Source organism: Panthera leo, chromosome D4 (assembly GCF_018350215.1).
Source record: "Panthera leo isolate Ple1 chromosome D4, P.leo_Ple1_pat1.1, whole genome shotgun sequence".
Classification (NCBI taxonomy): domain Eukaryota; kingdom Metazoa; phylum Chordata; class Mammalia; order Carnivora; family Felidae; genus Panthera; species Panthera leo.
In genome coordinates this window covers 72,963,158-72,989,328 of record NC_056691.1, presented here as the reverse complement: position 1 = coordinate 72,989,328, position 26,171 = coordinate 72,963,158, and the positions used below count along the sequence as shown (strand labels likewise).

General features: G+C 41.7%; 1 protein-coding gene across 6 annotated transcripts in view; it reads left to right on the top strand.

The window, feature by feature from the left end:
* Positions 1 to 837: 837 nt before the first annotated feature.
* ZFP37 (ZFP37 zinc finger protein) overlaps positions 838 to 26,171 on the top strand; it is a 46,158-nt gene continuing 20,824 nt past the window's right edge. For 3 of the 6 annotated variants that reach the window (XM_042912560.1, XM_042912562.1, XM_042912559.1), the window contains exon 1: positions 25,854 to 26,080. Coding sequence is in view for 2 of the 6 variants with exons in the window: in XM_042912566.1 (XP_042768500.1) it covers positions 1,095 to 1,226; positions 6,563 to 6,689; positions 6,998 to 7,132; positions 12,515 to 14,022 (1,902 nt within the window). In the remaining 4 variants the exon portion in view is untranslated. The other 3 variants (XM_042912558.1, XM_042912566.1, XM_042912561.1) reach the window with 3 other exon arrangements.

Genomic DNA, 26,171 nt, shown 5'->3' with positions numbered 1-26,171 from the left:
TTCTCAGGCCTCTCAGGGATAGTTGGAAAATAAATGAGAAACACACCACTGTGATTTGTGGAACAACAACAACAAATTATTGTTAGAAAAACTTTTTCAATAATAGGATGGGGAGACTAGGCAGAAAACTGTCCTGAAATTAGGTGGCCTAAGGAGTCTCAAGAGCTCAGCGAAGGTGCACTGAGAATTGTATTCAGACTAAAGATTGAGCCCGCGAGGGGAACGGATGCAGCCACTGCTGAGGGATAACTAATTGTTCACTCATCTAAATGGAAGGTGCGAAACAGGGTGTGTTTGACTCTGGAAAAAGCAACCACTTATTTGGGATAACTTCACAAGCCCGCTGCCCCATTGTAAATTCCATCAGGGCGAACAAAGGCTGTTTCCATCTGGGTCTCCACTCTTTCCCCATTACCTAGCATAGCACAGCAACTTAGCCGGCACAAAGTAAAAGCTCAACACATAATTGTTAAATGAACGGCGTCGGTACACCAAATAGCTCATTGAGAAATTATTTCTGCTCCAATTGCTTGATTATTTGGCTTCAGCTGACCTCACTGAGGAGTGATGTGTTCATTGAACCTGCTGCTTCATTTTTTTCCCCTCATTGTTCTTATACCGTAAAGGTAAAGACGTGTATTTGGACGATTAGTGCTCTCTCCCTATGAAACAATGGTGTCTGAGCGATCGGGCCTTTTCTCCTTCCTCCTCAGTCTCTCTTACTATCCTGGCTGTCTGGATTCCGCGCTGGGCCTCGTGATTGCGGGGTTCCCGGCAACTGGCTGCAGGGACGGATTCAGAAAGGCGACTCCGAATTCTGCATTTGCGTGGCCGAGCCTCCGGACGCCGGGGCTGGGGTGTCGAGCGCCGCGAGGCACCGTGCAGTGGGTACCGGAGCGCCTCCTGCCCCCTCGCATCTCAGCTCTCGGGACCCTCCGCGGCGTCCCGGGGCCCCCTGCCCGCGCGCGCGGGGAGCGCGGGGCCCCCGCTGTACGGCGGAGCCTCGGTCAAGATGGCCGCGCCCTCCCGCGATACCCAGGGGCGCCGCCATCGCAGGCGCCGGGCTCGCTAAGGCCGCGCTTCGAGCAGCCGCCATGTCGGCCTCCGCCTGCGACCCGATCCTCACAAAGCAGGAGAGCGTGGGCCGGAGGAGGGGTGCGGGAACGGCCGAAGGGGCCGGGTGTGCCGCGGAGATGGCCGTGTCGGAGCCGGGGGGCAGCGCCGCGGTGAGCGCGATGGCGGGGCGGGGCGGCCGGGCGGTCCGCGGTGGGCTAGTTGGGGGTCCGTGATTGGAGGGTGGCCGCGGTCTCTGAGAGGAGCGATTTGGGAATTGGAGGCGAGGCTGGAGGGTCTTCTGGCGGGGGGGGGGTGGTCAGCGTGCTGGGGGAATCTGTGGCGCAGTGATGGGGGGCCTGCGCGGTCCGTGGGTGCCCACAGTTTAAGGAAATCCGTGTTTCGAGGTATCTGCGATGACAGTGATGGCGGGGGGCGGGGGGGGGGGGGGCGGAGGGTGGTCCGAAAGGCCATGGTTTGGAAGGCTGTGGGGATCAGAAATGGCTTCGTGGTGTGTCAGAGATTGGGGAGGTGTGTGGCCATGTGCGGCCTATGGGAGTCTATTACGGTGCCTGTGGTAGTTGGAGACCGGACTGTCCCTGTCTGTGTGCAGAGGTCCTTTAGGAGTTTATTGAATAGTGAAAGGGAAGCGATGATGATGGTTTAGAATAGGGTCGTAGCAAGGGAATGAAAAATCAGATTCAGAATACATCTAGAGATGAGCCAGTAGGACTTCCTGATGAGCTGATAAGAAACATGAGGGAAGAGAAGAATCAAGATTTTACATCTAGACTTTTGGCTTGAGGAACCGGATAAAGGGTGCTTCCTTTTTCTGCGAAAGGGTTGTGTTGAAGACGACCAGATTTGGTGGATATAAATGGGAGCCAGAGCGGCTGACAGTGGTTCTGCTTTGGCCACATCAAGACGCCCATTACATGCCCAGGTAGAGATGTTGCATAGTCATTAGATGCATGAATCTAGAATTAGGAGAGGTGTGAGCTGGAGAATTCATAATGAAAGACATCAAGCATAAAGATGGTGCTTGAAGCCATAAGATTGGATGAGGTCACCTGCAGAGAGGACGCAGATAGAGAAGAAAAGAGGGACCAAGGACAGAGCTCTGGGTCACTCATACATTTAGAGGTTTGGAAAAGAACAGAAAAAAAAGGGAGAATGAGGAGTAGCCACTGAGATATGATGAAAATTGTAAATGTGGTGTCAAAGAAGCTTAAAGAAGAAAGCTTTTCAAGACCATGCGAGTCCGTTGTGTCATAAGCTCTTGTGAGTCCCAGACTTATCACTGCAGAGAATTTGACTTTGGCAAGATGTAGCTCAATGGTTATTTTGATTAAGAAGAGGTTTTTTTCGTGGAGCGATGAGGGCAAAATCCTGTTGGAATGAGTTGAAAGAATGGAGGTGATGAGGGGCGCCTGGGTGGCTCAGTCGGTTAAGCGTCTGACTTCAGCTCAGGTCACGATCTCGCGGTCCGTGAGTTCGAGCCCCGCGTCGGGCTGGGCTGATGGCTCAGAGCCTGGAGCCTGTTTCCGATTCTGTGTCTCCCTGTCTCTCTGCCCCTCCCCCGTTCATGCTCTGTCTCTCTCTGTCTCAAAAATAAATAAAAACGTTAAAAAAAATTAAAAAAAAAAAAAGAAAGAATGGAGGTGATGAAATAGAGACAGAGTATAAACCAGGAGTTTTGCTGGTAAAAGGAGCAAATAAATTGGCATTGGATGGGACATGTGATTAAGAGACAGTTTTCATTGGATGAATGATATTAAGGCAACTTTGTATGTCAATAGGAACGATTCAGTAGAAAGGGAACAATAGGTGGCACAAAAGAGGTGAATTGCAGGGGGTGAAATCCTCAAGAAAGCAGTTGAGGATAGGATCCAAAGCATAAGTGGAGAAACTGGCCTTCAGTGACAGAAGGGACACGTCTTCCGTTTCAACAGAAAGGAGACAGATTGATAGGGGTTTGGAAACAGATTGGTGGAACTGGTGGTAACAAGGCAAGGTAGTTCTTGTTCACTTACATTTATTTTGTCTTTGAAAGTGTAAGGCAGATTCATCAGCTGACAGTGGGAAAGGAGTAGGTGCTGCAGATTTCAGAGAGAAAGCGGAGAATGTTTGGAATAATCATCTTGGAAAGAGGAACAGGAAGCTCTCAGTATTGGGTGCCCATTTGAGATATGTGTCATAAATTTGAAGTGAGTCCAGTCAGCACAGTTGTTTGACTTTTTTCTTTTGGAATGTTTAACTGCAAGGTTGCAGGCAGAGATTAAGTTGGGTTTAAGTTTGAGGCTTTGCTAGGGAAGTACAGTGGAGAAGAAGAGGGGCAAGGAAGTGAAAGCTGTTTTCCGTGGAGTGTGTATGGTGTTAGAACTAAATCTAAACAGGACAGGTGAAAAGTAAGGCTGCGTGGCAATGGAAGATTGTGAAAAAATGGTTAGGATCGATGGGTATGAGGGCCGAATGTATTTGGAGAAATATTGACATGGAAGGTAGTAGAAGAAGTAAGCTGGCAGGACAGTGTTTTAAGTAGAGATTTTAGAGGTGCTGTAATGTATGTGGCAAGGGTCTAAAGAAAGCCTGGGCGACGAATCAGTGGCTGAGTTTGGGTAGAAGAAAAGATTGTTGGAGTCAGGAAAGAGAAAGGCCAGGGTGTGGAAGGGCTCTTCTGCATTGATGCAGTTAGTGAGGAGCTGTAGGGAAGAGGAGGCTGGTGTTCAGGTTTGCAGTGAATGAGGCAGAATTACTGTGCGGAAGAGTTGACATAAGTGGCCCCTGACAGCTGTCCTTAGAAAAGCCTGCTTGCAAGGTTGACCTTTGGCTGACATCTGAGAACTTAGACTGCAGGAGGCTTTGCACCATTCCCAGAAATGATAAAAGTGGCTCCCCGTGCCTGAACTAAACTATGTAGGGGCGCCTGGGTGGCTCCATCGGTTAAGCGTCCGACTTCGGCTCAGGTCATGATCTCACAATCCATGAGTTTGAGCCCCGCGTCGGGCTCTGTGCTGACAGCTCTGAGCCTGGAGCCTGCTTCAGATTCTGTGTGTGTGTGTCTCTCTGCCCCTCCCCTCCTCCCGCCCACTGTCTCTTTCTGTCTCAAAAGTAAATAAAACATTTAATAAACTAAACGATGTAAACAATGCGGTTTATGCTGAACTCCTGATTTCCTTCTGGGGATCCGGGACTTTTGTGTGTGCCAGGCAGAGGGTGCCCGTGAGTGCCACTGAGTCTCTATGGTGCTTCCTTGGGAAACACCATTTCACACGTGTTCTCACGATTTATTTCTGGAGGAATCATGTGTGTCCTGTGTGACTCCACTGGAAGAGGACTCTTGGATACTTGTGCCTGGCTTCCTCTAGACTTCACCCCATGCACCTTTTCCTTAGCTGTACTACATCGTAGCTCCGAGTACAACTATATGGTGAGGCTGTGAGTTCTTCTAGTTAATCGTTGAAGTGGAGGGTTAATGGGTTGAAGTCTGGTGATACTCTAAACATGATAGGGATTTTGAAGGATGAATGAAGAATAGTTGAAAGTTATCGTTGACCTCAACTTCAGGCCGTGAGGTACACGAGTCATGGTTGGGCCAAACCAAATAACCTCCAGCAGGGAACCTTGTAAGGGAGCAGGATCCTCAGGAGAAGGTAGATTTCAGGCAAAGCAAGCAGGTGAAGGGAATGGCTAAAGAGATTGAAGGTATAGTGAAGTTGGCTGGTACTGATTCGGGTTTCTGTAAACGCCACTGTTGGTGGAGGTCTGTTGGCGTCAGTGATTGGGGACTGGTAGAGTCGGGATTTGGGGTTGCATCAGAGAAGAGACTGATGTGTTCTTTAGGTATCCATAGTTGAGAGACCTGTGGGATTTTGTGATTGGAGTGTGTGGGGGCGACTGGGGAGATTTGTTGCTGTTACTGATAGGGGACTTTGTTGGGATCAGTCTATCAGTGATTGAGAGGCCAGTGACAGTCAATGATGGGACTTCTTAGATGTCCATGACTGGAGGTTTGTCAGGTCAGAGATTGGTGACATACACAGCTAATTGATTGGTGGTCTATGGAGGTAGGGAGTTATTTTTCAATGTGAAACAAATCTGTTCAAGCGTGTATTCATTAGTGGCAAACTTCTCCAGGAGCTGTGTCTCCTCCTCTCACCTGCCTAATAAGAGGAGATCTTAAACATGCTTTAATTTCTCCCCATCCCCCACCTTATATTCCTGTTTATTTTTCTTAAGTCACGCCTCTTTTTTTTTTTTTAATTTTTTAACATTTATTTATTTCTGAGAGACAGAGCATGAGTGGGTTAGGGGCAGAGAGAGAGGGAGACACAGAATCCGAAGCAGGCTCCAAGCTCCGAGCTGTCAGCACAGAGCCTGATGCGGGGCTTGAACTCATGGACGGCGAGATCATGACCTGAGCCAAAGTCAGACACTTAACCGACTGAGCCACCCAGGTGCCGCTAAGTCACGACTCTTGATTTTAATGACTTTTGTAACAGTTGTACAAGAAGATTATCAAGTTACTTGGATGTAACTAGACATTTGGTTTTATTATTCACAGCTCTTTCTTGTACATTATGTCCTTCCCAATCTTGAAATCTTTATTCTGATTCACTTTTCCTTCTTTTAAAAATCACTCCTTTTCTTCTCCTCCTCCTCCTTCCCTGTCCCTCTCCTTTTCTTTACTTCTAAAATATATACGTATTATATTTTCTGCATCCTTACATGCCTAAAATACATTACTTTTGCTTCCAAATATAGGTGATTTTTTGGCTGGTTCTAAAAATCAAGGATCTCAATTCTTCTACCTCATAAACACTATTCCACTGTTTTTTGTTATAGAAGAAAAGGTAAAGACTGATTCTGTTTGTTTTGGTAATTGTCTTTCTCTCTGATAATTGTATGACTTTTTTCACTCTTTATCCTCTTGAATAAACAAATTCACAAGTGGGACTGTTTTAGTCAGTTTGGGCTGCTACAACGAAGTACCATCAACTGAGTAGCTTATAAACAGCAGAAATTTACTGCTGTCAGTTCTGGAGGCGAGAAGTCCAAGATAGGGTGTGAGCCTGGTTGGGATCTGGTGAGACCATCTGCCAGGTTGCAGACTTCTTGTACCCTCACTTGGCAGAAGGAGCAGAGAGAGGAAGCAAGCTGTCTTGTGACTCTTATATGGGCATTAATCCTATTCATGGAGACTCCACCCTCATGAACTCATCCCATTCTAATTACTTCCTGCAGGCCCTGTCTCCTAATACCATCACATTGGAGGGGAGGGTTTCAGCGTATGAATTTTGGGGGTACTCAAACATTCAGTCCATAATAGGGACATTTCTTAATATGATTTTTGCCTCTCAAAAAATGCATAATTGAGTAAAGAATTAGTATCCACTATAACATCATGATCAAATTGAATGGTTGAGCTAAGAACAAATCATTATTATCTTGTCCAAATCACTCACTAATGTGAATAACATTAGACTGAATAGAAGTATTGCTATTACAGGGATCAGTAACATTCAAAGATGTGACTATGGCTTTTACCCAGAAGGAATGGGAACAACTAGATCCTGCCCAGAGGAACCTGTATAAGGATGTGATGCTGGAGAACTACAGCAACCTTGCCTCAATGGGTAAGAACAGTTCTTTCATAATTCAAAATGTGTGCATGGTGATACCTTCTCTCTGAAGTTCTTGATAAATTTGGCCATGGTTATTATGAATCAAAGAGTTGTGATCCCTTTTGGGTACAACTCAAGATACTGTGTCCCTGTCTCCAAAATGGAAGGTCTCCTTGGATAGGGTACATGGGCAGCCATTGTGAAATTTCAGAAGCCGTATATTCTTAATTCTTTCAAGGCTCTGAAGTCCAAATATTAGCGTTTGATTTCTGGGATGTTTGTTTTCCTAACACTCAATTTGTACCATTTCTCATGAGCAGGTTATCAAGCTCCCAAACCAGACATGATCTCCAAGTTGGAAAAAGGAGAAGAGCCATGGTTGGGGAAGGGCAAAAAACCTAGACAAGGTGGTCCCAGTGAAATAGCAAGACCCAAGCAAATAGGAACCAATGGAAGTAAGTTCCTAGTTTTTTGGTGGTAACTTTGCGATTCTTCAATGATTGATTGATTGATTGATTGATTGATTGATTTATGTTTATTTTTGAGAGGGAGTGAGCATGAGCAGGGAAGGGGCAGAGGGAGAGGGAGACAGAGGATCCGAAGCAGGCTCCGCTGTGACAGCAGAGGGCCTGATGCAGGGCTCATGAACCGTGAGATCATGACCTGAGTCAAAGTCGGACGCTTAACCGACTGAGCCACCCAGCCAACCCAATGAATAATTTATTTTTAAAATCTTAAATATTTGAGACCTTTATTTCTTAACCAGGAGTAGCAGTTGAAAAATATCCTCTCCTGGGGGAGGAGGAGTTCAAACTACAAAGATTCTCTAACCTTGGAGATTCTAATATCCCTTCTGTCTATGAACCTGTCTACGTGTGAGGTTCTCGTATGAGGTTCACTACAGTTGTAAGCCAGTGTTCACATATGGGGGTTTGCTTATACCACTTGCATCAGTTAGTTTAGGCTAAGTTATGCTCCATTAAGGAATGACCCCCAAATCTCAGTGGCTTCCAACAAGAAAGATTTGTTTCATGCTCATGCTGTAGCCCTATTCCACATTATCCTTTGGACCTACATCAAAAGAGCAGTCCCTATTTGGCAAATCCTGCTCTCATGTCACAAGGAAAGAAGAATGAGTAGAACCACTTGTTGACTTAAAACTACTGAATGGGGGGCGCCTGGGTGGCGCAGTCGGTTAAGCGTCCGACTTCAGCCAGGTCACGATCTCGCGGTCTGTGAGTTCGAGCCCCGCGTCAGGCTCTGGGCTGATGGCTCGGAGCCTGGAGCCTGTTTCCGATTCTGTGTCTCCCTCTCTCTCTGCCCCTCCTCTGTTCATGCTCTGTCTCTCTCTGTCCCAAAAATAAATAAAAAAACGTTGAAAAAAAAAATTTTAAAACTACTGAATGGAAGTGGTAGATATCTCTTTCTGCTCACATTTTATTGGCTAATTGGTTAGGGCAGATCACCTGGCCACTCCTAAGCTCAGCAGGGTAGGAATGTACAGCCCTTCTCCAGGGAGGATTCAAGTGGCATGCAGGGGCCTGGGAGGTATAATATTTCCACAGGGAACAGTAATACAGTATGCCACACCATTCATATTGTGGTAGGAAAAAGGTGACAACTAGAGTTCTGAACCTTTGATACCATACCTCAGATGCCTAACTGACCTTTCCATATATAGTCAGTCATCTTTCCTCATTTATGCTCTCCATTGCTCAGCTTCCAGGAGGAGCAGTGACTCCTCTTAGCTGTTCTCAAAGTCCCATCACTGCTTACCTTGTTTAAAGCAGTGCTGTTTTTTATTATCTCCTTTTTTACTAATATCCTCAGTATATTTCCCTTCATCCAGTCAAATTCTGGGACTCCATGATATATTTCTCTCCTTATGTGTTCAAACCTTCTTGGGTCCATCCTCTTTCCAAATCTCTTGGCATGATGCTCCCTGCCTTTAATTACTTTCCACTTCCCTTCTTTCACTGTGAAAATGCTCCAGACCTGTGGTCTATAATGAATCATCATTTCCATTTGCTCCTTAACCTCTACAGTCAAATCCTACAGATTTTGTGTCTCTATGTAAATTTCTGGCTTTAAAGTAACCCCTGCTTACCTTCCAGCACATATTTTAATAGTTTTGATCAGCATGAAATTCTTGCCTACTTAGCTTAAATTATATACCACTTAAATCTGATCTTCTAAGTGCTTCTTTGCATTTATTTCACCAGATTCTCTTCTTTCCACTTGCTGGAGTATCCCTAAGGTTTTGTCTTCTGCTCTCTGTTCTTTTTTTTTTTTTTTTCTATTGTATTTTCCTCAAAAAAATCATTTGTGCAAATACAAGCTACTTATTCTACATGGGTGACTTTCAAGAAAAATTTATCTTGTCCAGATAAATCTCCAGTTTCTTTGTGTTGCACTCATATTTTTACCTACTTTACAGGAAAGCTCATTCTCAGAGTGTCAGAAATGGAAAGCTTTATATTTCTTTCTAAATTAGAGCTTCCTTTCACCTTCCATATTTTTATCAGGGTCTACTTTGAAAATTTTTTTAACGTTTATTTTATTTTTGAGAGAGGGGAGGGGGGAAGGGGCAGGCAGAGAGGGAGCCACAGAATCTGAAGCAGGCTCCAGGCTCTGAGCTGTCAGCACAGAGCCTGACGTGGGGTTCGAACTCACGAACTGCAAGAACATGACCTGAGTGGAAGTCGGACCCTTAACCTACTGAGCCACCCAGGTGCCCCGGGTCTACTTTGATTTAAGGCCTGTCTACCATGGAGTTCCGGTGCATCTTTGCTCTCTGCCTTCTCTTTTTCTATCCTCTCCTCAGTTCCTGATTTGTTTGTTTGCTGTCTTCACTTCTCACGGACATCACCCAAATTAGCTTTACATTATCTCATGCTTAAATTGTTCTAATTCTTAGGCTGATTTGTTGAATTCATTTTTTAAGTAATTCATCTTAGGTGTTGCCACCAAATATTAAAATATTCACTTATTATTTACATCACTGTAGTCCCCAACTTAGCAGAATGTTTACAGTATATTTTTAAGTGTCCTCTGAATTTTCCAACTCTCCACGAATTCTTGAAACCAGAAGGACTAGTCCTTCAAATGGCGAATGAAGGGACCTCATGGAGTTTTCGATCCATCCATTAGTGGCTCCAATTTTGGCTGTGTTTACTTTTCTCACTGTTACTTGATGTTGCAACTAAAAAATAATACTGAATCATTTAATGCATCTTTGTCATTGCTATAGTGACTTTCTTCTCAGTTCAGTTTCCTATATAGTACTTGGAATTGCTTCAAGGAAAGACTGTTCTATTCCTTCCAATGATTTGCTGAGTCTATTGAGCTATATACTTCAGTCATTTTAGCTTAAAATTCAGGTGTTAGTTACTCTCTCAGATTCAGGATAAGCTTACAGTCTTTTTTTTTTTTTTTTAATATTCATTTATTTTTGAGAGAGAGAGAGAGACAGACAGACAGACAGAATTGGAAGCAGGCTCCAGGCTCTGAGCTGTCACCACAGAGCCCGACTCGGGGCTTAAACTCAATAGACTGCGAGTTTATGACCTGAGCCGAAGTTGGACGCTTAACCGACTGAACCACCCAGGCGTCCCAGGATAAGCTCACAATTGTAATCATATGCTCTGTCAGACTCAACTCTCTTCATTATTACCCTATTATTATACCATTTCACTAGTTCAGATTCTATCTTTTCCCCTCATGGTAAATTTCTCTCATAGTGCTTTATATTTTTTCCTGCTGGCCAATCTTCATCATTATAAGAGGTTCTTATAATGTTACACCTCAAGGGGAAAGGTTTGAGTTTTGATCCCTTTCTTCCCAGAAGATTTGCCTCTATCCTCTCCAGAATCCTTGGACATTGGAAGAGGCCACCTTTGTCTTGCTCTTGTTCTACCCTTTCCCCCAAAATGCTTGTACCACTTAAAGTTTCCTAAAGGAAAAAGCAGCTGGCAACTCTACCTCTCCCTGTTATATCTATACCTACAAAAATTGATTTTTTTACCCCATGGGAACTAATCTGTTCAAAGTCCTCCATGAAAGTAATGGTGTTTCCTGGCTTATATCCAAATACTAAAACTCTTTTCTGTTTGATCCCAGTTTTCACTTTATCCATGTGTTGTTCCTTTATGACCAAGGCAGCTGTTCAGTTTCTTATATTCTTTGAGACTCTTACATCTGTTTCTCTCTTTGAGTCTGTTTAATTCCCATCCTAAAGCTTTTTCTGCTTTTCCACACACATAACTGAAGAAAGCTGCCTCAAAATGGTAGTCCCAACTCTTAAGTTTTTGGATTTTTACACATGTCGTATCCATACCTAGCTAAAAGAGGTCTTTGAATTTCAATTCTAAATTCTTAGGAGAAAGAATAGTATTGGTCTAGTTTGGGCCCTATGTTTACCACTGTTCAATCAATTGTTTTCAACCAGAGTTTGGATCATAATGGTACAAACATAATTGCCTCCATGTGTCAGTGTGGGTGGTGGACTCAGAGAAGGAAAACACACACTGGGAAGGTATCTTAAAATGTGTAATTGTATAACGTGTGGAAGGAAGGACGTGAGCAATCACTTAAAGCTGGGAATAAGCTTAAAATTTATGATTAGTAATTAGTAGAGTGACATGACAGAAACAAAGGTATGCTCCATAGCAAACTGTTGGAAAACAGATACATGTGTACATTGTAACTCTAAATGGTGTAAATCTCATTTCTATGAATTTTATCATGGTAAAAGCATCAGGGGACTCAGAAACTGTAGGGTTGTTTTTTGTTTGGTTGGTTTTTTAGTTTTTCGGGGGTTTTTTGGTTGTTTGTTTGTTTGTTTGTTTTAGTACAGGAATGTCGTTATTATATTGATCGTAGGTGGTAGCACTGGAACACCCTTTCCTGCTTGTTCCCTTAGTCACCTATAAGCTGTTCAGTATTTCTTGGTAGACTTCCCTTATTTTCTCTATTTTGGCTTTTTGGAGGGCAGTAACAAAAATTTACTCAGGCTAGCCTAAGTAAATCGAGGAATTTACTATAAGGACTTAGGTTTATCTCTTGTAACCTAAAGGTGGATATGTCAGCCTGATCCTACCAGGGATTAGAACTAGGAACTGGAAAGCCATCCAGAATTGGGATTAGATAAATGGTCTCTTTGAGAACATGTGATCTCACATCTCTGCTTCTTTGTGGACGTATGCTTCGTTCTTCATACTGATGAACTTTCTGTTTACACAGGGAAGATATGACTTTACTATTACTCGTTTTATATCATTGTAAAAACCCAATGGAGACAAACTAGAGTCTAAATATTTAGGAGGAAGACTCATATTGGACACTTTGGCTTGAGCCAGATGTGTCTCCAATTGTGACCAGAGAGAGCTGAATTAATGTAGTACAGGCTGTGGGAGCCAAATACTGTGAATGAATTGGCAGTTATCAAAGCTGGGAAGCTTGGGCTGTGGAGAAACCTCAAAAAATACCAACCACAATCACAAGTTCTTTTAACTTCATCTATTACCTAGTCACTGCTCCTTCAGTTTATCTTATCATCTATCCCAGGTTACAAGGTTATATTTGTAAACAGGCAAAATTTTTTCTAATTACTATTGTCAATTATCTTTTCTTGGATAAGCACTTGGAAGTGCTCTCTACAGCACTTTCCCCTCAAGTCCAAAAGCTTAGGGACATTTACACTTGATATTTCATTCACCTTGGGATGTGAAGCTTGAATAAAGATTCAGCCCCACAATAGGGCATTTGTTTTATAACTTGTAGTTCAAAATATGAGAGTGAAAAGATTCATAAGAATGTCTCATTGAATTCCATTTTAGAAGAAGTCCAGCAAGATAACGACCAGCTAGTGAATCACCAGGAATCTCAAAACAAACTTCTTAGGGAAGTTGCATTCAAGAAAAAAAGTCTGACTAAGAAGAAAGGCCATGAATGTAGCTCACTGGGGGAAATAAATGTGAGTACAAAACATGTTCCTTCAAAAAGAAAGCTTAAATTTGATTCACATGGAAAGAGTTTGAAACAGAATTTAGACTTACTTGGTCATATAAGAAACTATGCAAAAAAGAAACCTAATGTAACTAAAGAGCACAAGAAATCTTTCAGCCATAGCTTACCTGATACAAAGAAAAACAAAAATCAAACTGGAAAGAAACAGAAATTATCCAACCATAGCTTATCTAATAAGCATGACAAAACTCAAACTGGCAAGAAACATGAGAAATTATCTCATCATAGCTCATCCCATACTAAATGCGACAAAAGTCAAACTGGAAAGAAACATGAGAAATCATCCAGCCGTAGCTCATCTACTAAGTGTGACAAAACTCAAGCTAAAGCCAAACCCTATGAATGTAATCAATGTGGGAAGGTTCTCAGTCACAAGCAAGGACTCACTGACCATCAGAGAATTCATACTGGGGAGAAACCCTATGAATGCGATGAATGTGGGATAGCCTTTAGCCAAAAGTCACACCTCGTTGTGCATCAGAGAACTCACACTGGAGAAAAGCCATATGAGTGTACTCAGTGTGGCAAAGCCCACAGTCATAAACATGCCCTCACTGACCATCTGAGAGTTCATACTGGGGAAAAGCCCTATAAATGTACTGAGTGTGGGAAAACCTTTAGACACAGCTCAAACCTTATTCAACATGTAAGATCTCATACAGGTGAGAAGCCCTATGAATGTAAGGAATGTGGAAAATCCTTTAGGTATAACTCATCTCTTACAGAACATGTGAGGACTCATACAGGTGAAATACCATATGAATGTCATGAATGTGGAAAGGCTTTTAAGTATAGCTCATCCCTTACTAAACATATGAGAATTCATACAGGTGAGAAGCCCTTTGAATGTAATGAATGTGGGAAAGCTTTCAGCAAGAAGTCACACCTCATTATACATCAAAGAACTCATACTAAGGAGAAACCCTACAAATGTAATGAATGTGGAAAAGCATTTGGACATAGCTCATCTCTTACTTACCACACGAGAACTCATACAGGTGAAAGTCCTTTTGAATGTAACCAATGTGGAAAGGCCTTCAAACAAATTGAAGGCCTTACTCAACATCAGAGAGTTCATACTGGGGAAAAACCCTATGAATGTAATGAATGTGGGAAAGCTTTTAGCCAAAAGTCACATCTCATTGTACATCAGAGGACTCATACTGGGGAGAAACCTTTTGAATGTAATGAATGTGGAAAAGCTTTCAATGTAAAGTCACAACTTGTTATACATCAGAGATCCCACACTGGAGAGAAACCCTATGAATGTAATGAATGTGGAAAAGCTTTCAAACAAAATGCATCCCTTACCAAACATGTAAAAACTCATTCAGAAGAAAAATCTCAGTGAAATTAATCTGGGAAAACCTTTTAACTAGAGGTTTTATTTAACCTTAGAAGAAGTCTGAATTTTAAGGATGTTAGAAAGCCTTTAATAAGAAGTCACACCTCGCTACATACGAGAGAATTTGAAAATGAATCTTACAGGGAAGCAATGGATGGAGAGTTTAAACTTGATACCAACCTTTTATAGAAAATACTGTTTTAAAAGTACTCAATTATTAATTATTTATGTGTTCAGACCAAAATATAAAGCTTTTAAAAATGTTAATAAGCTGAAAAATCAGAGCAGTAGAGAAGCAAATTACATATGCTAAATTCCTGAGTTGCTTGAGTTTTGTGTACTTAAGCACCACATATGAGAATTGAATTTACATATCTGTTAATTTCCATGTATAAATGTTTGTGGCCACTGGTATGAACCTGATCTTTGATATTATCACCTCTCTCTTTCTTAATGTCTTTGTTAGCTTCTGCATCAGCTGCAAACTTCCTAAAGGTTATTTATGTAAAAAATATTAACAGAAAATTAAGAGAAAAAATGAAAGCAGCTGAGGATGCACAGGTGCTGGTGGGGAATGATGTCCAAGATACATCATTAAGTGAAAAAAGCAGATTGCTGAACTGTGTGTATAGTATGTTCCCACTTTTGTACAAAAGGGTGTGCATTTGCCTATCTCTGTGTGTGTATATATGTATGTGTGTATATATGTATACGTATATTTGTATGTAAATAGACTTGGTTTGAAAAAATATATAAGAAACCTTATAGTGGTTTCTGTGAGCACAGGAGTACAGGAATGGGAGCTGGGACTGGAGGGAGACCTCCTTTTTATTATATCCTGTATACGAATTTTTGAACAATGTAAATGTATTATTTTCACAACTAAAGTCCTTTTAATATGCATACATCAACACTGATTAAAATTTTCACTGAGCCCACTCCATGCTGTTGTTTACAAAGTAAAAGTTTCTATGACTATTAGGAAGGGTGGTGAATCTGAGGATATGGCATTAAACTTGATATTGAATTCACAAAGACTTTTCCTATCAAACACACGTCCTTTTATTAAAATAATGAATTACAACTATAATTCTGTACTGTGTTTCTTCTATATGCCATTTTTTAAAATGACTGAAGATAAATTTTGATTTTAGGTGAATGAAAGTGCTTTTCTGAACAGTCACTCCGTTTTGTCTCATATTCAGAGCACGTATATACAAACACCTCAATCTGGGGTTTCAAATGTATTGTAACAAATGCCACTACTTCCTGTTCTTGCCCAATAGCAAACATTGCTAATGGGTCACCACACTCATTCTGAGTGAATCTAGACATGGCCTCAGAATCATTCTTAAGCATGTATTCCAGGGGCACCTGGGTGGCTCAGTTGGTTAAGCGCCCAATTTCAGCTGAGGTCATGATCTCACAGTTTGTGGGTTTGAGCCCCACATCAGGCTCTGTGCTGACAGCTCAGAGCCTGGAGCCTGCTTCGGATTCTGTGTCTCCCTCTCTCTCTGCCCCTCCTCTGCTCATGCTGTGTCTCCCTCACTCTCAAAAATAAGTAAACATTAAAAAAAAAAAAAGCATGCATTCCAGAGGTTACTATGGATCAATTTGAGTTTGCACATGAGACCTATTTTCCACTGCATACTTATTTATTTTTTTAATTAAAAATAATATTTTTTATTAAAATTTTTTTTAACGTTTATTCATTTTTGAGAGACAGAGAGAGACAGAGCATGGGCGGGGAAGGGGCAGAGAGAGGGAGACACAGAATCTGAAACAGGCTCCAGGCTCTGAGCTGTCAGCACAGAGCCTGACACGGGGCTCAAACTCACAAACTGTGAGATCCTGACCTGAGCTGAAGTCGGACGCTCAACCGACTGAGCCACCCAGGCGCCCCTAAAAATAATTTTTAATGTTTATTTGAGAGAGAGAGAGAGACAGAGCGCAAGCAGGGAAGGGGGAGAGAGAGAGGGAGACACAGAATCCAAAGCAGGCTCCAGGCTCTGAGCTATCAACACAGAGCCTGCTGCAGGGCTTGAACTCACGAACTGTGAGATCCTGACCTGAGCTGAAGTTGGACACTTCACCGACTGAGCCACCCAGGTGCCCCTATTATTATTATTTTTTATTCACGAGTCATAGATAAAAAACACAGCTGAATTGTATTAAAATTTAAGTTGTTACACTAAAAACAGTGACTTAAGCACAAAAATGGTTTCATAATATAAGGTAATAATAATATTTGGCATGTATGTCACCTTTTACATTTTTACAGCACATTTACTACATTACCTCATTTGTTCTTCAGAAGAAGCATACGGGTTAATAAGCAAGACTTTTTTAGTGGTCAGTTCTGCTCAATAAATATTTCATCTGGATACTAGGCTAGTATAATGATGGCCCCTCAGCGAATATGTGGTTAAGTGTCATCCTTGCAAATATTTCCCATTCAAATTCCTGCCTTCTTGATCTCCTCACTTCAGAGAATTAACAGATATAGGTATTGAGAATGAAATGTGTGTGTATATACACGTGTGTGTTGAAAAATCAACTCATGAATGTTATACCCTCATTTCTAAGTAACTTACTTACTTTCAGAGAAGGAAAATGCAATGTGAAAGCCATTTTCCATCAGTAATTTGTAACCAAGTGGAAGCCTGGCACCAAACACAGAATGAATCTTCACTTTCCAGAGCTGTGGAAAGTCTGCACTTTTTAGAAGGATAAAACAGTTGCATGTGATGACTAGGTCAAATTTCCCACACCTTGTGGAGAACCCATAATAGTACCATACCTGGGACAGTGAGGAATATAGGTATGTATGCCTGAGCAGTGGAAATAAGTGTTTGAAAGCCAACGAGTACGGTAAAAAAGGAATTAAATGTTAGCATCAATGACTGAAGAAAGGATGTCTAAAAAATTATTGGAGATGAAGAATGAAAGAAAATAGACATACAGAGGTGAGTTTAAATGATAGCATGTGTCAAAATTGACTGGAGGGCTTGTTAAAACACAGACATTAGAAATGGGCCCCATCCACAAAGTTTCTGACTCAGTAGGTCTGGGACAGTAGGGGGTGGGAGGCTGAGAATTTGCATTTTTAATAACTTCCCAGGAGATGCTGATGGTGCTGGTCTGGGGACCACACTTTGAGAAACACTGGTATAAATCATTGTTAAAATTTAAGAGTATTTGAAAATGTTTCTGAGACATTTCTTTAATATAAAGATAATGTTTATACACACAAATACATATGTTAGAAAATGCAAAATATCACTATCATTATGTGGATGGTGATTCAAGATTGTCAGTTTAAGAGTAAGTTTTATGTTTTTCTAAGTAATTTTTCTATTTTCATGAATTGATTTTATTTTATTGTAATGAGTTTTCATTACTGGTATGGCCAAGTAGATTCCTACTGATCCTGACCCTCCACAGATAACAGTTATAAACTCTGGAAAACCACACACACACACAACCAATGACCTGAAGGTACTGGAGAGTGAACAAAAGCAGATTATGGAAAAGAGTTGAAATTTGGAAGAAGGGAATGGTAAGTTAGATCACAGCTTTTATCCTGAGGATATGCTAAAGTTGGTGTGGCAGAGGTGGGTAATTTGATAGAAAACATTCAGTCTTTTGGAGATGAAAAAGTACAGGGCTGAGTTTCAGGGAAACCACAGCCACTGAAAAGTGAAAGGAAAATCCCAGAAAAGAAAGACTCAAAGAAGGAGCAACCCAAATTCTGTGAATAAACTCTGCCCAAATCCCTGTCTGATCTCTGAACCATGCATATTTGGCACAGACTCCTAATGTTTCAACTAAAGACAAGAGAACTGAGCTTTTATTTGTGCTGCTGCCCCACAGAATTAGTTTGAAGTTTGAGTTCAACCATGCTAATTACTTGCTAAAACAAAAATGTTAACACTCTTCAGAGAAATATAACAGAATCCAAACTCTCCACAACTTATCATTCATGATATCTAGGATACAAGAAAAATTTACTTGACAGTTAAACAATTAGGAAAATGTGACCCTATTCAAGAAAAGAGACAACCAATCCAAAAGTTAGGATGAGCATATGAGGATATTAATATAAGTGTTATAATACTGCTTAGTGAAATAAAGATATGCTCACAGTGAATACACATTTTTTAAGAACTAAGCAAATAAATAGAAACTGGAGAAAAACCAAAAGAAAACTCTAGAACTTAGAAGTACAATGTCTGAAATTTAAAATTCACTGGAGGGGTGTCTGAGTGGCTCAATTGGTTAAGCATCTGACTTTGGCTCAGGTCATGATCTTGTGGTTTGTGAGTTCGAGCCCCATCTCTGCTGTCAGCGTGTAGCCTGCTTCAGATCATCTGTCCCCCTCTATCTCTGCCCCTCCCCTACTTGCACACTCACTTTCTCTCAAAATTAAAACAAATATTTTTAAAAAGTTTTTTAATTCACTGGATAAGTTTACCAGCAGAATGTAAATGATAGGGAAGTCATTGAACTTGAAATAGGTCAGTAGAAAAAAAATGTTTTAATTTTAAAATTCATAATGGAGGGGTACCTGGGTAGCTCAGTCAGTTAAGCATCCAACTCTTGGTTTCAGCTTAGGTCATGATCTCACAGTTTTGTGAGTTCGAGCCCTGTGTGGAGCTATGCTCTGGCAGCACAGAGCCTGTTTGGGGTTCTTTCTCTGCTCTTTCTGCCCCTCCCCAACTTGTGCTGTCTCTGTCTCTCTCAAAATAAATAAACTTAAAAAAATGCATAATAGAAGTAGGAAGGGAGATGCAAAAGAAGAAAATCAAAGGAGACAAACAATAGAAATAATAACATAGTAGACCTAAACCCAATCTTAACAATCATTACTTTAAAAGTTAGTTGACAAAACTCTCAAATTAAAAGGCAGAGATTTTCATAATGGATAAAAAGGCAAGACCCAGTTTTAGCTCTGCACAAGATCTATACTTTAAAAAGACACAGAGGGGCGCTGGGGTGGCTTAGTTGGTTAAGTGTCCGACTTTGCCTCAGGTCATGCTCTCGCAGTTCATGAGTTCAAGACCCGTGTCGGGATCTGTGCTGACAGCTCAGAGCCTGGAGCCTGCTTCAGATACTGTGTCTCCCTCTCTGCCCCTTCCCCACTTGTGCTCACTCTCTCAAAAGTAAAAATTTTAAATAAATAAATAAAAAGACACAATTAAGTCGAAATTAAATGGATTAAAATGATATATCACACAAATAGTAAGCATACAAAGGCATAAATGGCTATATTTATAGCAGACAAAACAGACTTCTCAGTGAAACTATTAACAGATAAAGAGGGCCAATTTAAAAAGATTAAAAGAGGGGTGCCTGAGTGGCTCAGTTGGTTAAGCGTCCGACTTCAGCTCAGGTCATGATCTTGTGGTCCGTCAGTTCGAGCCCCGCGTCGGGCTTTGGGCTGATGGCTCAGAGCCTGGAGCCTGCTTCCGATTCTTTGTCTCCCTCTCTCTCTGCCCTTCCCCCATTCATGCTCTGTCTCTCTCCATCTCAAAAATAAACAAACATTAAAAAAAATTTTTTTTTTTAAATTAAAAGATTAATTCATCAGGAAGACAAAACATTCATAAACATTTATGCACCTGAAACAGAGCTCTAAAGTATAAGAAGCAAACGTGGAAAGAATTAAGGAGAAATATAAACAATTCCACAATCATAATTGATTTTCACATCCTTCTCTAGGCAGCTGATAAAACAGCTAGACAGAACGTTAGTAAAGACCCTATTAATTAACTGGTATTTAAATTAAAATTTTTAAAAAAGGAAAAATTAGTAAGCACATATATTACCTAAAGAACATTATAAAACATCTTGACCTAATTGGTGTTTATAGAACATTAACTCTAGGGGGCGCCTGGGTGGCTCAGTCAGTTAAGCATCCGACTTCAGCTCAGGTCATGATCTTGTGGTTCAGGAGTTCAAGCCCCACGTTGGGCTCTGTACTGACAGCTCAGAGCCTGGAGCCTGCTTCGGATTCTGTGTCCCTCTCTCTCTGCTCCTCCCCTGTTCGCGCTCTGTCTCGCTCTCTTTCAAAAATAAATCAAAACATTTAAAAAAAACCCAGTATCTATGAAAGGAAGGAGGAAATGCAGGATTGGACAAAGGACGAAGTTTACATACATTGCAGACCCAACAAAGCTTCTGCAAACCTGGTGAAGAGCTCTGAAGTGAGTGTTTTTCCCACTCACTGTATTAGGCCTCTGGACCCCCGTCTTGCTCATTCACCGGATGCAGGCTGCACTGCAAAGGGCATGACCTTGGGTGAGGCAGCTCTCTGTAACGGAGTCCTAGTTCTAAGTAGCTGACAGCTAGAAGTTGTCTTCTTAGTGCACTCCCCCCAGCCAAACATCAAGTCCTTCCTTAAAGAAGAGTCTGGATATGCAACTTTATGTCTATCATACTACTTCCCTTGCTCTGTTTAGATATGCTGGTTTTTATATATCGGTGAAGTACTTCCTCCAGAATTCCTGAGTCCCTCTTTGCTTGTGGGGAGAAGTCAGAAGGGAGAGATTAGTGGGATAAACCACAGCTCCTGCTGCTATAGTGGTCCCAGGGTCATAGTAAATAACTCATCACCTCACTTCTCCACTATCCATTTGCAGCGACCTCTGCTGACCTAAGACACTGGCCATAATGCCCTTCTCAGACCTGAACCTGTACATTTACAGTCACAGTTGGGCCAGAGGTACTAAGTGGATCACTGAGTTCTATGTTTTCTTCCCTGCCCACATTGTGTGATAGCCCACTTTCTACTGATATCGGGGTTATTTACCTCTTCTGAAATAGTGCTGCCTCCTTTTGCCTACTGGTTCTTTGCACACAAAGAGCTGAGAGTATTTACGCATCAACCTGAAGTCCTTGTAGGGGATGCTGATGTAACAGTGGTGGGTGCCATGAGCTTGCTTATGCTGGCCGTTGCTGAATGTACCACTTCCACCTTAAAATGGATGTTTTCTAAACCCACTTAATTCATGATTTGATGGTTTTGACAGGTTCTACCTCATAATGGGTAGTTCTGGTGGAGTAGTCATTTAGTGTCCCATGGGCATGCATTCTGTTTTTACCAGGATGCAGTAGTATGCAAGGAGATGTTTTACAAAAGCATCTAATTGTCCACTGCAGATGGCCCGGCCTTGCTCCAAAACTCCAGGAGCCTATGGTGTTCTCCTATTGGGGCTTGCCACAAACTCCGCATGTCATCTCTGCCCACCACTGGCACTACCGATACCAAGGGTTAAATAGACATCAGCTGAGTATGTATGTGGCAGTCTATTTCTGGACTCTCTGTTCCATTTATCTATTGATTTACTTTCATGCCAATATTACTTTGCATTGATTCCTGTAAACCAATAGTAAGTTTTGAAGTCAGGTAAAGAAAGTAAGCCCTCCCACTTTGTTTTTCTTTTCTTTTTTTAAAGTTTATTTATTTATTTTGAGAGAGAGAGTAGGGAGGGGCAGAGGGGGGAGAGAGAATCCCAAGCAGGCTCCATGCTGTCAGCACAGAGGCTAATGTGGGTCTTGAACTCATGAACTACGAGAGCATGACCTGAGCCAATATCAAGAGTCAGACGCTTTAGCGACTTAGCCACACAGGCGTCCCTGTTTTTCTTTTTTCAAGTTGTTTTGGCACATATTCAATTTGAGAGTATTTCTAGATTGTCTGCCACCCATCTATGCATATGGGTGAATAATTCCATACTTGATTTTTTTCATATGGGATACTATCAACTTAAAATTTTATCAATATGGGGGTGCCTGGGTGGCTCAGTCGGTTGAGTGTCTGACTTTAGCTCAGGTCATGATCTCACAGTTCATGAGTTCCAGCCCCGCATCAGGCTGTGTGCTGACAGCTCAGGGCTTGGAACCTGCTTCCAATTCTGTGTCTCCCTCTCTCTCTGTCCCTCTCCCCCTCAGGCTCTGTCTCTTTCTCTCAAAAATAAATAAACGTTAAAAAAATTAAAAAAAATTTTTTTATCAATATGGAAAAGTTCATTGTTTAATTTACATATCTTTAATTATTATTGAGGTACCAGCCTGTTTTTCTATTGGGTTTTTGATCTGTGTCTTTATAGTTGTCTGAAGACATATGTGTCTCAGGACATAATTCAGTCCTTGACCTGCTTAAATTATTTTGTATATTAAAAATACCAGCTTGTAACCTGATTCATCATCTTTCTCTCCTTTAATATACAAGCTTCTTGAAAATTGGTATTACCTTAGTGTTTCTACTTCCTCAGTCCACATTTATATTTCAGTAGAATTCCATAAGTCTCTGTCTTCATCATTACTGTGAAACAATTTCTAAAAAGGCCATCTTACTCTTATCAAATCCAAGGTACATTTTTTTTTCCTTATCGTAGTGGATTTTTGGTTGCATCTGACATTTAATGCTTCCCTCTTCTTGCAATATTTTGCCATTAGTTCCTCTGACACCATTCCCCCTTGATCTTCTCTCTCCCTCTCTCCTCCGTTCCCATCATCAAGCCCTCTTTCTCTTATCCCTCACCAGTTGGAATTTTCCAGGGCTCTCCATCCTTGGTGTCTTGTTTTTTCCATTGTATGTGCTTTCCCTGATTGATTGCATATCCTTTCTAGAATAATCTATAAGAACCACCAGTTTTAGATGTATTTTTATTGTATTTGATTGACTGAAGGCAATATTTGGCTTATAAATTCGTATCAAAGTAAGTAGCTATCACACATCTGCACACGTCTGCGGCACAGATGATTCTACACGTTTTTTTCCTCCTGTGCATGATGCCATTTCTATGGATTGTCTGGCCCATGTTTCCTCTCACCTTATAAGCCACCTGAGAGTAGAGTGGAATACTAAACAGAACTCCCCCCCTCCCCCATCCCCCCACACACATACAGCATGAATAACTTGGAGTATTTGGGCAGTAAGAATTATTTTTATTGTTTAAGCAAGATGAAGTGTCATAAGCTAATGAGAGTAACATAAGAATTCACAAGAAAGTATTCTTAATGTATATGTGTATGACTATAAAGCAAGAAAGTACACTTATTTGGCTTATGAAATAAAATAAAACATCTTTCATAATTTTGTCTATCTATTCTGCTCTGTCTTGTGTATCTCTGTTCCTATCTCTAGGGTGATCACACATCACAGATTGTTCAGGAGAGGCTTTATGTCCCATGTCCAGATATAGTGACTAATTGCACCTCTTTTCACTGTCAAAGCTGTCCTGGTTTGGATGACAAGTTATATTGATAAATATATTAATTATATTTGCCTCTTTACCAAAAGAAATTAATTGATATTCAAAAGACATTCATTAAAGTGTAGTGTAGCATAGTTGGTTAGGAGCATAAGCTCTCAGTCAGACTTTGGGAGTTTACATCATGGCTGCACCACTAACAAGCTGTGTGACCTTTTGGTGCCTGAAGTTCCTTCTCTGTATAAGGGGATAATAATGGTTTCTCCCTCAGCATGAAATTGGATCAGGGGTCAGCAAACTTTTTTCTGTGAAGGAATAAACAGCAAATATTTTAGACTTGGTGGGCCATATGGTTCTTGTCACAACTACTCAACAGTGTCATTATAGCACAAAAGCAACCATAGACAATATCTAAATGAATGAGCATTATGGTGTTCCAATAAAACTTTATCAAAACAGACAGCAGGCCAGATTTGCCTAAGTGTTGTAGATTGCAGACCCCTGCGTTATTTAAACATGTAAAAAACTATTAATTTAGGACCTCACAAGGCACGAGACTCCCCTGATTTTTGGCATGGAATCTCCCCCCAAAATAGGAGTGTGTGGGTATTCCTAACATAGGGAGCCATCTGAGCAAAGATGTAGAGGTGGGATCACTTTGCTCTCAGGTATGTGAGAAGTGGTATATATCTGCTGTTCTGTTGACACTTTCCTTCTTAATCTTGTTTTCCTGACAAACTCCATCCCACACCCCCACCACCACTACCACTCCAGTCCCTGACCAAGTTATTTACCTCTCACTGTGCCCTACAGCACCAGTCATGCCTCTATCAAGTCACTAGTCACACTACATTGTCACTGTCAGATTCTGAGCTTGTTCCTTGCATTACCAAGCAAGACAATAACGAATTGTGTGAGTGAAGGAATGAATGAGCTTTACATTATGGTGGGACTCAATAGACATAAATATGTTTTTAACAAAAAAGGGAAAACTAGGCTGATACTGACACAGGCTTGCCCTGAGTAGCTGTCAGACCAAAGGGGAGAAAAGACAAACACTGGAAATCCCAGTTCTTGGCAATGATGACTGTCATAGTAGAGGGCATATGCAGCTGTGCCCATGAAAAGGCACAGATGCCAGGGGACTCTGGGAAAAAACTTAAAACAGGATATTGGCTCCCAGTTTTGAAGCAGGAATAGAAGTTTTCCTGACATATGGTTGGGAAGGACATTCCAGAAGCATCATGGCCACTGTATATGACTTTAAAGAGATGAGTGAACCCCAAGAATTAATCCATAGTGTCTTTAGGCATTAGTTAGGGCTGGATATTCTGTAGTGATGTTCAAAGACAGACTAAGACATACTAAAATTTTTAAGTTTATTTGAGCAAAAACTCTCTAATTGGGCAGCACCAAACCACAAGGGGTAAGAAGTGCTCCACTGACAAGAGCTAGAGGCAAGACTTTTATAGAGAAGTCGCAGAAGCAAAGCAAGGAAATTATTTGATTGCCTATAGTTTAAACAGTTGTCTTATTTGGGAAAGCCTCATTTGTGATTGGTTGGCCTTAGGTTTTGATTTCGTAACCTTGAGGCATTTACAGGCTTAGGTTTTGGTTTGCTTGGGAGGGTTGCTAAGGCATTCGAACCACCTAAGTCTAATAGTCTCCTTGTTTAATTAATTTAACAGTAATAACACTATTACATGGTATTTATTATTTTTTAAAAACTGCACAGATTCTGAAGTGCTTTCAGCAAACATTGAAACACCCAAATGAATATTTCACAACCTTCCTCTTCTTGACAAATGAGAGAACTGAGGGAAAGCAGCTGGCCCAAAGCCACAGAGCAAGTTCAAGACCAGGTTGAGAGGAGGTTTCAGGGGTTTTGAATTATCCTTCAGAGTTTATCCTCAAACACTTCCCCTCTGCTGCCATCTGAGGTGTCTTTAGCAGTGGCTGAGTTTTCCCATCCCAATCTGGGACAGCATTCCCAGGAGGGGAACATTTGAATTCCATTTTCCAGGATGACTGGCTGGAGGTCACCAGATGAAAGCATTCTGACTTTCCCTCTCCCAGTGCTCGGTCTCAGGGAGAATACTGCTCCATCCTGACTTTTCCACCCCAATTGAAACCTAAATTAAATAACCTACCTCAGTAAGCATATTTTATCATTATTTTACCTAATATTGGGGAAGTGAGGCAATGTGTTGTAGATCAACTGACTCTGGCTGAGCCTCACGCTCCTCTTTGGCTTAATAACGGGAGCGGCTTCTCCTATTCCCCCACCCCACTTCCCCATCTTTATTTGCACCTTGCACTGCGTGTCTCTTTTCTACACATCTTAGCGGGAGCGGTTCCCTGACTCTATCCTCAGAAACCTGGGATTCTTTGTTGCTCCCGCATTGTCCCAGTACATCTTTTCTGTAGCTCCCGTATTCCACTTCTACCTTGCCTTGCTCTCAGGATTCTCTGCTGTACGGCGCTAACACCTACTCGAAATATGGCGCCTCCCGTTCCGTCACACTCTCCGCTCACTAGGCGCGGCCATATTAATCTGCCTGGCTCAGCCCGACTAAACACCTGGAAAGTCTCGCGATAGAAGCAGGTCGAGGGCTGCGCCTGCTTCCGCCGTTAACACCGGAGAGTCCGCAGCCCTCACGGTGGGAGGGGGTGGCCTTGTCGCTCAGCTGAGGTCCCCGCAGGAGAGGCTGGGAGTTGAGGGGTCCGGTTCACAGAAAACGAGGTTTCAGTCACTGGCTGCGGTATTGGGAGTAAGGGCATCATGTTTGATCAGCGATTGAGCATCTCTAGCGGTCCGTAATTTTCGGTCTTTGGTTAGTAATTAAGCGGGCCTGCCCCAAATCACGATTGCCGCCCGGTATAGGTTGGTATTTAGTGATGCTG